This window comes from Canis aureus, chromosome 3, assembly GCF_053574225.1.
Source record: "Canis aureus isolate CA01 chromosome 3, VMU_Caureus_v.1.0, whole genome shotgun sequence".
In the NCBI taxonomy this organism is placed as follows: domain Eukaryota; kingdom Metazoa; phylum Chordata; class Mammalia; order Carnivora; family Canidae; genus Canis; species Canis aureus.
In genome coordinates this window covers 81004881-81020093 of record NC_135613.1, presented here as the reverse complement: position 1 = coordinate 81020093, position 15213 = coordinate 81004881, and the positions used below count along the sequence as shown (strand labels likewise).

General features: G+C 46.9%; 1 protein-coding gene across 1 annotated transcript in view; it reads right to left on the bottom strand.

The window, feature by feature from the left end:
* Positions 1-13410, bottom strand: part of DCPS (decapping enzyme, scavenger) — a 40107-nt gene extending 26697 nt beyond the window's left edge. The window contains exons 1-2 of the mRNA XM_077894129.1: positions 13180-13410; positions 11437-11611 (exon numbers count right to left, since the gene is read on the bottom strand). Coding sequence (XP_077750255.1) covers positions 11437-11611; positions 13180-13371 — 367 coding nt within the window. The 5' untranslated portion in view covers positions 13372-13410. The remainder of the gene's footprint in view (positions 1-11436; positions 11612-13179) is intronic.
* Between the last annotated feature and the right edge of the window lie 1803 nt (positions 13411-15213).

Sequence of the window (15213 nt, the reverse complement as noted above, 5' to 3'; positions counted from 1 at the left end):
GGGGGGAGAGAGAGAGAGAGAAGGAACAAGAACACCAGTCTTGGGGTGGTGATTACATCTCAGTAGCTATTCACTTCTCGCTTCTGAATGCAATGGCTTCTCTGAGCTCCGTGGAAGCCATGAGTCTAAATGGAGAACTGAACAGAGGGCCTCTGCTCTCAGCTGAAGGGAGGAGATGGGGACACAGAGAAGGCAGGGTGCAAGGGTTCCCTGAGCTAAGGTGGCAGGGAAGGAGTGCACCAGCCAATTAGACCACCAAGAGAAAGACAGAACCCAGATTCTGGACCGAGAATTTTACCCAGGTATTAGGACCCTTTCCATCTTGAAATGTCTGCTTGTTGTTATTCTACTGTCCCTCCAAACCCCAGAAGGGGCTTGGCTCACTGGCGTCTGAAGCAACCAGAGAGAAAAGTCGACAGAAATCTGCCATTTTAGGTGGCCGCAAGTGATGACGCCAAAGGAGTAGATTCCTGTGGGCTCACTCACCTTTTCCCCTGTCCCATCTCAAAGCCCAGCTAATGCTAGGAGCCCACCCTATAGCTCTGTCCACAGTGTTGCCCTCACCCAGAAACCCCTTCTACTTCCCACCCCGCCATCATCAAGTCCAGCCATCCCAGGAGCCACCTCTGCACACCCTAACCCACCAGCTCCCAGGGTGTGCTCCTCTGCAGCTGTGAGCTCTTTATTAGCATCTTTCAGGTGTGTCTCCATAGAGAGATGTAATTCACCTGAGTTGAGGTACAGTACTTGGGGGTGTGATGCAGTACTTGCTGATGAAGTGGCAGGTCCCACACAATGAGGATCATTTGGGCTGTGAAGGGAGGAGGCAGAGACTCCGATCCAGGCTAATCTTATCATCTGCTCCTTTGCTTTATTTGGGGATGAGGTTAACATCCTAAGAAATATCTATCCAAGCATCACGTGAATAAATTCTCAAATAATTCGTAAGTCATTGAAATAAACACTAATTAACAAAGTTGGTTATTTACTATCCTGGTCTTTAAAGAGTTTACATATATATGAACATATCTACACAAAGGTCTTTTTTTAAAGACTTTATTTGAGGGAGAGAAGGGCAGGAGAGAGAGGGAGAGAGAACACGAGTGAGTGCACACTCGCACACAAAGGTGAGAGGAAGGGCAGAGGGAGAGGGAGAAGTAGGCTCCCTACTGAGCAGGGAGCCCAACACCGCAAGCTTGATCCCAGACCCCGGCGAGCTCGATCCCAGAACCCGAGATGAAGCTTGGAGACTTAATCAAATGAATCACCCACACAGCCCAGGGTCTTTTTCCTCTTCTTTTTTTTAAACACAAATGAGATGATCCTTTATGTGACCTCTAGCCTGACAGTACATACCTCGATGGCTCTGAGCAACTAGCTACAGAGGACCAGAAGGGAAATGAAACTGGAAGTTGGGACCAATCAAAGGGCTATCTAGAGAACTGTTGTACCAACTGGTTCCACCCAATGCCACACCCTCATCCCAGGGGCAGGCTCATAATGATGGAGGAAAACAAGATGGCTATCCATCCTCCCAAGACAGAAAACCATGGGCTAGAGCAGTGGCAGGCAAGCTTTTCTGGAAAATGTGACAGTAAATATGTTAGGTGTTGTAGGCCATGCTGTCTCTTTTTCACATTCATCTTAATTTTTTCTATTTTTTAAAACAACTCATTAAAAATGTAAAAACCAGGGGCGCCTGGGTGGTTCCACTGGTTAAGTGTCTGCCTTTGGCTCAGATCATGATCCAGGGTCCTGGGATTAAGTCCCAAATCAAGCTCCCCGCACGGTGGAGAGCCTGCTTCTCCCTCTCCCTCTCCCTCTCCCTCTTCCCCTGGCTCACGCTCTCTCTCACTCACTCTCTCTCAAATAAATAAAATCTTTAAAAAAAATGTAAAAACCATTTTTAGCTCACCAATCATAAAAAAGCAGCAGCCCACAAACTATAGTGGATGAGAGAGCGTGAGTGCTCCAGAGTGGGTGCTGGTGTCTCCAGTGTGCCAGTCAAGCTGCACCCTTAGGCAGGGCCAGCCAGCCAGCCAGCCAACAAGGCCCGCTCCCAATCCACACAGGATTGAGCCAGCTACTCATCCAGGAAACCCGTTGTGGAAACAGACCTACAAATAGATAGTGGACAAAGTCTACCAAAGTATAGTAGATTATCAGCCTGCTTCTTCATTTTTAAACACAAATGAGCTAACATTCACCAGATGTTAAAAGAAAACCAGCAGCCTGAAAAAGAATGACCAAAATAAACAACCAGAACCAGATCTCAGAGGAAATGAGATCATGGAAGGGTCAGGAGATAATTTTTAAAATAATTCTAATTAGTGTGTCAGAGAAAATGAAATAGTCAGAAAATCAGAGGGAAGAAAATTAAAAATATGATTGCCAAGTTAAAACCTTCACTGGAAAGGTCTGGAAGATAAAGTTAAGACAATCTACTGGACTATAAAAAGAAAAGACATAAATGGGTAAAGCAGGAGAACAGAAGCAATACACAGGAGCACTTTAGGAGACAAACACCTAATAGCATTTCCAGTAAGAGGAAATAAAGAAAAAAAGAGGAAAGGAAATTATCAAAGAAGTGACAGAAAAAAATGTATAGAGTGAATAAATGACATAAGACTATAAATCAAAAGGATCTAAAAGTACCAGGTACAATGAATGAAAAAAAAAAAAATCCAACCTCAACACAGCCTTACAGTATTTCAGTTCACCTGAGATAAAGAGCATACCAAGATAAGCTTCCAGAGAAGGAAACTAACAAAGGGGGGGGGGGGGGGGGAGAATGAAGATGAAAAACCAAGTTAACTGTAAGAAAATGAAAATCAAACTGGCATCAGAAGTCTTGTTAACAACAATGGATGCTTGAAGTCAAGAGATCAGTGCCTTAAATGTTTTGAGGGGAAAGAAATTTAAATTCTGTATTCAGTCAAACCATCAATCAAAAGCAAGGACACAATAAAGGATTCAAGGTTTACCTTTCATGTGTTCTTTCTGAGGAAGTACTTAAGACTATATTTCAGCTAAATAAGAGACTAAGACAAGAGAAAAAAAAAGACATCAAATCCAGAAAAGAGTGCATCTAACCTAGAAACACTGTGACAGGAAGTCTTAAGAGCCATGCAGCATGCCTAAAGAATCAGCTGTCTAGATTGGAGCAGCAGGAAAGAGTGTTCTGGAAACAATATTTCCAGGAAGGAAGGACTTATCATGTAATGAATTATCAAACTAAGTGGCTGGATAATTTCAAAAACAGAGTAAAGGCTCACCGGATTCTTTTAACTACAGTTAATAAAAAAAAAAAAAAAAAGAGGCAACTAGAAACTTTACGAAAAAGGAAAAACATAAAATAATGATTCAAATAGGAAATAAATTAAAAAAGCAGCATGACTTGGAGGAACTGCTGGGCTGTGAGAACAGAGAATCCATTTGACTTAGACATCAGATGCATCCTTCTTACAGGGACACAGGGGTGTCATGCACTGGGCAGGTGGGGGAGGAACTAGAATTCCAGCAGTGTGCTTGAGTGTGTAGTGCACATTACTGTGGCCACCATAATGTAAACACTGTTTACTGGCAAGCAGCTCAGACAAAGCACACAAGGCTTGATTACAATCATGCAACAGAACATACCGTGACAATGTAAAATATAAGCATGGCTGACAGAGAAGTCAGGAGACAGTAAAGCAAGAGAAGGCTAGAGGCACGGATGGATGTTCTTAACCGAGAGAGTGACAACACCTCAAGGAGAGGGATCAAGGCCTAAAGGTAAGTATATTTAGGATTCCAAAAGCAATGGTTAAAAACCCTAAAAATAATAATATAAACATAAAAAATTGGAAGGAAGGGGAGGGAGGATGAGAAATATATAAAGGAGCTAAATCTTTCCATTTCCACTGTGGGGGACTGAGAAGGTCAAAATGTGACAAATCAAGAACAAGCTGCATTATCTTCTTTATCAGTTAAGGGTCTGGAGGCAACTACCAGAAGCACTAACCCCAGAAATTTTCTTCATGGTAGTTGTTTCTGGAAAGCAGGACCAGGGTGGGGCAGAGTGATACAAAAGCCTATTCCTGGCTATGTATGTAAGCCCTTCAGTGCTATTTGATGACTTGACCATGTGACTGTATGACTTTGATAAATGGCCTACCCCTATCACAGAGACCTATTCAGGAGGTCCAGATTCTGTATTCGAGAGAGCTTTGTATGCATTCATGATGAATAGTTCTAGTTAAGAATCACATTACTAAATAAACCTCTAGAGTTCCATTCAAACCTGAGATACTGTGGTTCTATCCTCTAATATGACACCGAAGCCCAGTGAGGTGGGCTAGCCAGATATCTGATTCCTTGTTTTTCATCCAGAGAAACTGAGTCTCAGAGCAATTCCACGACTTGCCCAGGTGTCACCCACTGGCAAGCAAGCCTAGGGTATTTCTCATGTGAGATGATGGAGCTCTTCAACATCCTGCTCAGGAGATAATCTGTCTGGCAAGACTTTTCCTATGGGTCAATGTTCAGAGAACTCTTGCCCTTCAGCTCAGCTGCCATGGGAGGCCTGCCGAGGACACCCGCAGGGAAAAGGGTGATGGGCTCGTGCCAGTATGTGCTGGAGTGGAGCCCACAGAGCCTGGTACCGAGCCCTTGTCTCCAGTTGCTGGAGGGCCTCCCCACACTGCTCTATTCGGCCAGGGCTGGCACCATGCTGGAGAGTGCTCCAGGACAGCACAGGCTCCCTTGTCCACTGGACAGAAAAGAGTCAGGCCCCGCCACTTCTCTGCACCAGAGAAAAGGTGGTATGCAGAAACAGAAGTCGGCTAATGCCTAAAACCCAAAGGAAGGAGGCCTTAATCAAACACTTTCAGTCAGAGTGACTGGAAACCAAATTTGAGAATGAAGGCAGGACCCTAGAATTTAGTGGGAGAATATTCTTAGCTCTTCTAAGGACCTGCTGGTTTTTCTTAACTTTTAATTGGGAAATACATTGTACAACGTAAAACTTGTGTGTATATACACATGTATACATACTTTTATACACATACACACATGTATATGAAATAGGCACCATTTAAGGACCAAAAATAAAACAAAAGAACACCCATGCAAAGAGCATGCAGCCCACGGAACAGAGCATTACCAGAATTTTGACATCCTCTCTGCCCCTGCCAGGGATAATCACTGTGCTGAATCAGGCATTAATCATTTCTTTTTTCGTCTTATTTTATTATTTATGCATGCATCACTAAGCAGTGTATTGTTTAGTTCTGCTTGTTTTTCAACTTTATCTAATTGGAACCACACTCTGTATTTTGTGTCTTGCTTTTCCTGCTCAATATGGTGAGATTCTTGACATGTGTAGCTGTGGCTCATTCATTTTCACTGCCTGAAAGAAGTAGTCTGGTGCAGAAAAACACTTTGATTTACTTATCTATTCTATTGTTAGTTGATATCTAGTTTCTAGATTGTTTCTAGTTCTTTCTATCGTGAACAATGCTACCAGAGGAAACTCCTATGGGAATGGCTAGCTTTTAAAATGCTCCTTCCAAGCAAGCCCTCACTCAAGATTGCAGAGGTCCCAGATTTGCTTCTGCAAGGAACACGGAGGAAAACCACACCTGTAGCTAAAGCACCTGGAGTTCTCTGCGACCAAAAGAAGATGTGATTCCCAGCTTCCCTCTACTCCCTGCCCTGGCCTCACTCACACACAGACGCCTTCTCCTCCTCTGAACCTGAGATTCCACACCCCTGCTCTACATTGGGGAAAACAATTGGCCTTTTTAGGCATGGTCTGGATTTCTGAGTCACACCCCTCTCTCTACTATCCCTCCCGGCTCCTCCCCCAGGTAAGAGAGAACAGAGATCTTAATGAAAGGGCTCCATTGATGGGCCACGGGCGTGAGAGCGTGAGAGCTGAAGAAGCAGATGATCCAGGCTCTGCCCTGCATGGATGGCCGGGGCAGCAGTGAGATGCCAGCCATCTGGCCCACTCAGCCCTCACTTTTGCCACATGCCACAGGGGGAAGAAAGGAAACCTGCCCATGGTCAGTGCTAGGCATTTTCCCATGTTATCTATACTGTTCCACTTAAGGTTCATGCAATCTTAATGGGAAAAACACAATAATAAAAAATAACTAACACTTACCAGATACACATCATATGCCAGTCACCGTGCTAAGTGTTTTATATACCTTATTTCCATGGGTCATAACCCATGACAGTCATGATGAAATTAATTTAGGAAGTTAAGACCAGCATTTAAAAGGAAACAGACAAGGAATGCCTGGGTGGCTCAGTGGTTGAGCATACACACTCTTCAGCTCAGGGTGTCAGCCCAGGGTCCCACATCGGACTCCCTGCAGGGAGCCTGCTTCTCCCTCTGCCTGTGTCTCTGCCTCTCTCTCTGTGTCTCTCATGAATAAATAAATAAAATCTTTAAATAATAAATAAATAAAAGGAAACAGACAAGACTGGAATTAAGTTGAAAATATTAACCAGTGTCTGATAAAGTAAAGGTGTTATTTTGTAAACCTTTTGTTTCCTTTTTTCCCATGTATGTTTATTCACATGTACTGGGTCACAATGTAAGATGTATTTCTCACTGTGCGCAGAGGCTAAAACTTCTTTTTTTTTGCGGGGTAGCGGGGAGGGAATGGAAAGAGAGAATCTTAAGCAGGCTCCATGCCCAGCATGGAGCCGGACATGGGGCTCCATCCCATGACCCTGAGATCATGACCCGAGCTCAAATCAAGAGACGGATGCTTAACCGACTGAGCCACTCAGGCACCCTTTAAACATTTCCTTATGCCATTTGTTTCGCAACTGTCCCAGAATATGTTCACTTACTAACCTAATTTAACTACATAACCGAAGCAACTTCCCCAACATGTGTGTCACACACCACAGCCATCAACTGCCCCCTCAAGCTCCCAACAAAAGGGCCTCTTTTCTGTTCCTCTTTCCTCCTCCAAGACACGTGCTATTCCCTCAGCCACAAACATTCTTTTACCGCCCCTCACCAGCTCTTTGCACAGCTGGTTCCTTTTCATCGTGCTGGTCTCGGCTGGAGTGTCACCTCCACAGAGCGCCCTGCTGGACCCCCGGCCCAAGCACCCCTCTCCTGCTCATCTGTTTCCTTGTCTGGTGTCTGCCATTGTCCCGCAACTACAACTCCAAGACACGGCGAATACCTAATACACTCACCGATACCTACCTCGCACAGCACCGAATATGTAGGAGGCACTTTGTCTCTGTTAAAAGAATACAAAAACTTACCAAGTCTTTACAGCTGGTGCAATGGCAAAGCCAGGAGTCCAGCACAGATGATGGCTTGCTTTTCACCTCTACACTAAACTGAAACTCAGAAACAGCTTGACACTGCCAATAAGTATTAGCACCAGGACAAGACCTAAGCCTGTATGACTCCAACTCCCTGCTGTCTCTATTGTGTCAACAGGGTGGGGGGCCATGAGTGGCTTCAAAGGGCAGCCTCTTGTGGTCAGCTGAGAATTTAGGAGGGATAAAGGAGGAGAATGCAAAACCTTCAGGCTGGAAGAGAAGAAATCTGCCAGTGAGTAGAGATAACCGGAAGAAATCGGGAGAGCAGTTGGCTCAGAAACAGGGGGCAGGGGGCCTTCCGTCAGCAAGCAGTATTACGGGAAGGACGTCTGGAGGAACAGTCAGAGACAGCAGGAAAACTCAAAAACTGTACAGGGTGCTGAGGGGGGCGGGGGCTGAGGCTGCAGGAACCATGCCTTAAGGCCTCTCCAGGCAGCGTTAAGAGCCCGTGATGTACTCTTAAGACTGGAGAGGTGGGGCCCAGGCGGCTCTGGCACAGAGGCCAAAGGAGCTGGCCACAGGAATACTTGGGCAACGCCGCCACCTTGTGGCTGAGGAACACTTGGCCCACGGGAAAAACCCGAGTCAGTTTGTGGATTCATTTTCCAGCAGCATTTAGTGAGCACCTACCATAGGTCGGGATGCTGGGGAACAGAAACAGGTCAGACATGGCTCCCAATTTCCAGGATCCCTGTTCCACACATCCAGGCAGCGACCAAACCCTACTGAGTTTACTTCTCTCTTTCATAGTAACTTGTGGGGTATCCCTCCCCAAACAAGACTGCAGGCAGAGTGGGTGTCTTATTCATCTCAAGCTGCAGGACCCAGCATAGGGCTCAGCACATGAGAATAATTATAGCTGCTACTATTCAAGATGTGCTAAGTATTTTTTTTTAAAGATTTTATTTATTCATGAGAGTCACAGAGAGAAGCAGAGACACAGGCAGAGGGAGAAGCAGGCTCCATGCAGGGAGCCCGATGCGGGACCCGACCCTGGGACTCCAGGATCACACCCTGGGCCAAAGGCAGGCGCCAAACCGCTGAGCCACCCAGGCATCCCAAGATGTGCTAAGTATTTTTAAAGACACTACGGTGTCTGAGCCTCACATTTTACCTAGGAGGTACCTAGGACCTCCAAAGAGACAGGTCAGGTAGGTGCTTATTCCAATGAGCCTGGAGTTCTTGGAGACGTCAGGGGATGCAGAAATAAACATGGGCATCCCTGCATACAGGTGGTATTTAAAGACCAGCACCTCTCAAAGTCTGATGTGTATGTGACTCGCCTAGGGGTTGTGCTAAAATGTAGACACTAATTCTGACTTCTGGAGTGGGGTCTGAAGATCCATGTGTCTAACAAGCTCCTGGGTGACAGCAATTCAGCTGGTCCACAGGCCACACTTTGGGAGAGAATCTGAAACAGGGGTTAATGAACAATGGCCATAAGATGAGCTCCATGGCCTGTTTTTCTGCATCCAGCAAACTAAGAGTGGCATTTTCTTTCTGTCTTTTTTTTTTTTTTTTTAGACTGGCATTTTCATTTCTAAAGCAGTTAAAAAAAAAAAAAGGGAAAAAAGATCAAGTGAAACAGACCATTGATGTGGTTCATAAAGCTTCAAATATTTCCTTTCTGGCCCTTTACAATAAAATTTTGCCAACCTCTGATCTAGACTATCATCCAGGGACAGGGTGTATAGCCCATACGAGAGAGAAAGAGAGAGAAAGAGAGAGAAAGAGACAGAGAGGAGGGCTAAGCCCTGAAACAAATTTTTAGGACTTCCAATCACTGTGCCTAGTTTGGCGAGGGAAAATAAAAGTATAATGTGCTGTAGGTATACTAATGCTTCTGCAAAGACAGGGAACCCCAGAAAGGATAAGTTCACATCTGAGGCTCCCTGGGGGTGGGGTGGGGGGCAGTACTGGGGAAAAGGTAGAAAACAGGGACACCTGGGTGGCTCAGTGGTTGAGTGTCTGCCGTCAGCTTACTTGGGTCCGTCGGATCCCTGGGTCTGGGGATCAAGACCCACATCGAGCTCCCCACAAGGAGCCTGCTACTCCCTTTGTGTCTCTGCCTCTGTGTCTCTCATGAATAAATAAATAAAATCTTAAAAAAAAAAAAAAAGCAGAAAACATTTTGGGTTCTGAGTGGGAAGGAAGAACTGGAATGAATGGATAACCTGACCGCTTCTTTCAGCGCTTAGCTTAGAAAAAAAAAAAAGACAAAAATAGAAAGCCAGGGCAAGTGGCCACCACCACTTGTGTGCAATATCACAGAAGTAGTGGGAAAATAAAATGAAAAGGAAAGGCTGTGAATTCCACAGGGTTTGTGTAGCAGAACCCTCTGTATTTTGGCTGAGGGTGAGGAGCGTGGATAGAGGCGTTGGGAAAGGCGAGAGGAAGAGGTGGCAGCAGAATAATGACCCCGGAGCCTATGGTTGGGGGGCTGCCCCGAATGGTGTTTGGCTACAGAGCCTTCTGTCATGCCTTCTGCTGCCCCGGGTTGAGGGCTACGTTTGCTTAAATGTCAGCAGCGCCTGAGAAAGTAAATACAGCTGTCCATTTCCATCAACTCGAACCAATCAATCTGGCTCGCTTTCAGCGGAGGACCCGGCTATTTTGCCTTCAGTTGTGAAAGGTTGGTTTGTTCCACATCAAGTGTTCACACATACTTCCAAAGGACAACAAATACTGGCACCCTTTCTTGAGGGTGCAGAAAAGATTAAACCTATCAAAAAGACTGTGGCGGGGTATCCGTAAAGCCAAATTATTCTTAAATGCCGGAGGACAAAAAGATAGAAGGGTATTACAAAACTGCCACGTGCTACAAAGTCGATCCCCAAATTTCCTACTTGGATGGAACCTTCAAGGTCAATCGGTCTCCTTCATGCTTCCAACAAAGCTGCCTTTTAAACCTAACCGCCTAAAGGGAAAAAGCCCATATCACGCCTAGCTTTTGACATGGAAGCTAAAACAAAATAAAGGAAATAATAAATTCTTCCCCTTCTTTTTAAAATTTTATTTACCTCCTTGAGAGAGAGCTAGAGTGAGAGTGAGAGAGAACATGGAGGAAGGGGGGAGAAGCCGACTCCCTCCTGAGCAGAGAGCCTGAACTGAGGCTGGATCCCAGAACCCCAAGACCATGACCTGAGCCAAAAGCAGACATTTAACCGAGCCACTCAGGTGCCCCAAATTCGTTCTCTTCTTAATAAATAAAAAAAATCCTGGCAATCCAAAACAAATCTCTGCCTTATAGCCCATGAATTCCTGCCTTTCCCAAGTCTATTCCCTGGATCCCACTCACTGTCTCCCAGACTAAAAGTGAGTTCCTTCAAGGGGAGTAATTGATCTTTGCAGCACCCCACACACCGCTCATCCCACAGCAGCATAGTGAGTCCTCTGTCTACTGAAAGATCTTAGTTTTTCTGCCACCTACTGGCTGTGTGATCTTGGAGAAGTTACTTAACCTTTGAAAATCTCAGTTCCCTGACCTATAAAGTGCTGTCACTATCAGGCTACTCTGAGTATTATATACGATAATACATGTAAGATATTTAGAATGGTAACTAGCACAATATTAAGAGTTTAGGAAGTGTTGACAACGATTATTATTATTATTCGGTTAGTAGATGAAACTGTTCTTTTTTTTTTAAGATTTTATTTACTTATTCATGAGAGACACGGAGAGAGAGAGAGGAGAGAGAAGCAGGCTCCACGCAGGGAGCCCGATGTGGGACTCGATCCCAGGACTGCTGGATCACGCCCTGAGCCAAAGGCAGACGCCCAACCACTGAGCCACCCAGACGTCCCGATGAAACTGTTCTATACCATAAATCACACTCCCTTCCCAATATTCAGGAGCATCCCTGGCCTCTACCTTCTAGGTACCAGCAGCACCCCCATCTCCTCAGTTCTGACAACCAAAACTGTCTTCAGAGATTGCCAAATGTCTCCTGGGGAGGCAAGGTGCAAAATCCCCTCCTGCTTCCACTGAGAAGTACTGCACTAGAATGTACAAATCAGCTTTGCAGAGGAACCACCACACCTCCTCATTTCCCCCCCTCTCCCCACAGGAAGCCACCCCAGCCACCACTCGCTCACCACTCAGCTGCCGTGGAGGAAACAGGTGATAGGTGCTGTAGATATCATTGGAGAACTGCAACTGGAGCTCAGGGCGACCCATCAGGAGCTGGGCTACCTGCTCCACCTGAAACGGTGTCTTCTCCAGGATCACAATGGCATCCTCTCCACCGCCATCTCCAGAGGCTTCATTCACCTGCATGCAGAGGCACCACCGGTGAGCCCAGGAGCAGAGGCAGAAGCTATGGGGCCTGTTGTTTCTTCTCCCAGAGCAGCCGTTTCATTAACCCAAATCCTCAGGGCAGCATTCAGATGTAAGCTTCTCCACTTACTTCTATGTTGGGCCTGCAGGGCCTCTGCCAAATTCTCCCCACTGTACAGATGAAGAAACATGTCTAGAAAAATTAAGTCACTTGCCCGAGGTCACATGAACAGTCAGTGTTGAAAAAGAAAAAAAAAAGAGAGAGAGAGAGAGAGAGAAAGAAAACTAGTATCTGTGGGCAGCCCAGGTGGCTCAGCGGTTTAGCGCCACCTTCAGCCCAGGATGTGATCCTGGAGATCCGGGATCCAGTCCCACATCGGGCTCCCTGCCCCTCTGCCTGTGTCTCTGCCTCTCTCTGTCTCTCATGAATAAATAAATAAAATCTTTAAAATAAAATAAAACTAGAATCTGGGTATCCCCAGTAACTCCTAACTCACAAGTTCTCATAGCTAAAATCTTCAACAGGTGGTATAGATAGAAGACAGGTGGGGGGTCTAAGAACTAGAGGGAACCTTCCAAACAGAACAAGGGACACTGAGGCTCGGCTCGCCTAGGCCCAGGTTCCCGGGATCCTCCCAAAATGAGAGCTCCTGCTAGTTCTCAGGAACCCTAATACCTCCCTGTGGCTGGGCCTCCTCACTAGTTCCCAGGACGGGCTCCAGTCTCTCCCCGGCCCCTTCTATAGAGCCGAGCACAGGGTATTAGAGCCAGCTGTACGCATCTGTCTGCCAGAAGGTACTCTGGCGTTCCTGAAAATCAAGGACGGTAGCTTTCATGTCTACATCCCGAGCACCTAGCTCAGTGCGTGATGCGCGCCACTGAATTTGCGATTTAAATAAACCATCTCGGGGTAGCCCGGGGGCTCGGCGGTTTGCACCTGCCTTCAGCCCAGGGCGTGACCCCGAGGTCCCGGGATCGAGTCCCACGTCGGGCTCCCTGCCTGGAGCCTGCTTCTCCCTCTGCCTGTGTCTCTGCCTCTCTCTCCTTCTGTGTGTCTCTCATGAATAAATAAATAAAATCTTAAAAAAAAAAAAAAAAAGATAAAAATAAACGGTCTCCCCTGTTAGGGCTGGAACCCTGCACAACGGGCACCGGGGCCTCCAGTCCCTACGTCGTTCCGTAGAGGATCCAGCAATATTTACTGGGTGCCTAGCACCTTCGTGCTAAACGAAGCCATCACGAGTGGCTGGGAGAATTCGACACGTGATCTTCAATCTGCAACACTCGGTGCAAATGCGAGTTACCTGTAGCCAAGGAGGGCTTGGGGAGGTTGACCTGCCCCCCGGCTGCTCCCGCCCTGAGGCTGCGGGTAAACTTGTCTCCTGTGGGCCCCGTCCTCGGCCCAGCGGTACTACCCCCCCCCGCCCCCACCCGTGGTGTGATTGGTAGATCCCTGTGGAGCTCCTGTTAAAAAAAAAAAAATCAAAACAAAAAACCCCGCCGCCCGCGCGGCGATTGGCTCACCGCGGCCTCCATACCCGCCCCGGGCTGCCCGAGGCTACCTTCCCGTGGAGGAAAAGGATTTTGTCCCTCGCGGACTCCCTCAGCACTTTTTCCACTCTGAAGCCGGAGAACGGTAACTGCACCGGGGCGGAGGTACCATTCCCGACGCCCGCTTGCTCTTGGTCCGTGGCCGCCTCCTCGGCGTCCTGTTCGCGCTTTCGCTTGCCGGGTTGAGGGGCTAGGTCCGCCATGCTGCCCGGCCGGAGCAGTGCGCCTGCGCCAACCCCAGCCGCGGCCCCGCCCGGCCAGGGCGCGGGGACTACAACTCCCGACATGCGCCAACACCAGCCGCGGCCCCGCCCCGCTCGGTCCGGGCGCGGGGACTACAACTCCCGACATGCTCCGGGGGAGATGCTCCTAGCGCTGGGTCCCCGTGGCCTGTCTGCACGGAGCGTTCTTTTTTCCTTTTTTTCTTTAAAGATTTTATTTATTAGAGACACATACAGAGAGAGAGAAGCAGAGGGAGAAGCAGGCTCCATGCAAGCAGTCCGACGTGGGACTCGATCCCAGGTCTCCAGGATCACGCCCTGAGCTGAAGGCAGCACTAAGCCACCCGGGCTGCCCTGCGTGGAGCGTTTCTTAATTCAAGCTGCTGCCCCTTATCCCCTTGCGCTGCCGGGTCTGAGTTGAGGCTGGTGCTGAGGGAAGAGAAAAGAAGACAGCGAGACCCTAACCAGGCCGGATAACGATGCTGCAGTGCAGGGTGGGGGCACCACCCTCGCCCCCCCCTCCCGCCTCCCCGGGGAGCCGGGGCTGGGAAACACCCTTGGACTACGCGGATGCCTTGACCCCTGACACCCTGGGTTGAATACTGACATTTTATTTATTTATTTATTTATTTTTATTTATTTATTTATTTATTTATTTATTTATTTATTTATTTATTTATTTAAAAGGTTTTACCCATTTATTCATGAGAGACAGAGAGAGACAGAGACACAGAGGAGAAGCAGGCCCCATGCAGGGAGCCCGACACGGGACTCGATCCCGGGACCCCAAGATCACGCCCTGGGCTGAAGGTTGCACCAAACCACCGAGCTACCCAGGGATCCCCAAATATTGACATTTTAATGAGAAATATACCCACATTGCTTAGGTAGCATGGAAGGAGTGTTTCTGAAACAATCTATTGAGCCAGTCTTATTTCTTGGTCGATTTTTTATGAGGGTCATTAAACCATTTCCATTTTTCACCCATTTTCACAGAAATCTTCATAGTGTTCAGTGCTGAAAAGAAAGGTAAGCGTACAGGCCCGGAATACATTTCCATCACCTCCTCTTCTTCCAGGCTGAAGGCTTCTGTCTCCTCTGCTAACCTAGTTTGCTCTTGTGTCTGCTGTGCTGCACAGAAATGTGATTTGCAGCTTGAATAGGAATCATCTGTCAGAGTTTCTGTGCTTTATTTATTTTTATTTATTTTTTGCCACATAAGATTTTTACTTATAATTTCTTTTGTGGCTATTTCTAACTAGTCCCGGGTGTTTTTGGACAGATATCAATTTTTCCAAATTTAGTCAAAAATTGTGCTGTTTTTTTGCCCATGTTAGCTTTGAGTTTGGGTAGACAAAACTATCGAAGAAGGCAATTTTTGCGATTTTCAGTCCATCAATAACAAAGTGTGCTGTATGTCAGTGACCATTTGTTTTTGGGTTCTTTCTACCGGAAATATTATGAATTGGATAAAAGGGCAGTGGTTTTGTGAAGTAGAGAGGATTAGTAGGGAGACTTAGGATCTGGAATGATTATCTTCAGCCAAAAACATATGCTGCTTGTCCACAAGTGTCCTGGATAACATCCCCCACCTTCTGAGAGTATACTGTAGGAGGTCATAAACTATGTGCAATACTAGAACAAATGTCTTTTGTGGTTGAATGGCTATAGCAAAATTCAAGGCATAGATCTTATGGAAATTTCTAAGTATGCATTCTCTTTCCCTTTTTTCCTCTCCCCTTCCCCACGCCTTGAGCAGCTTCCTGCTCCCCTCCCCACGCCCCCACACCCTTCTTGGCCTTTCTCTTTCTCCTCTTCTCTCTC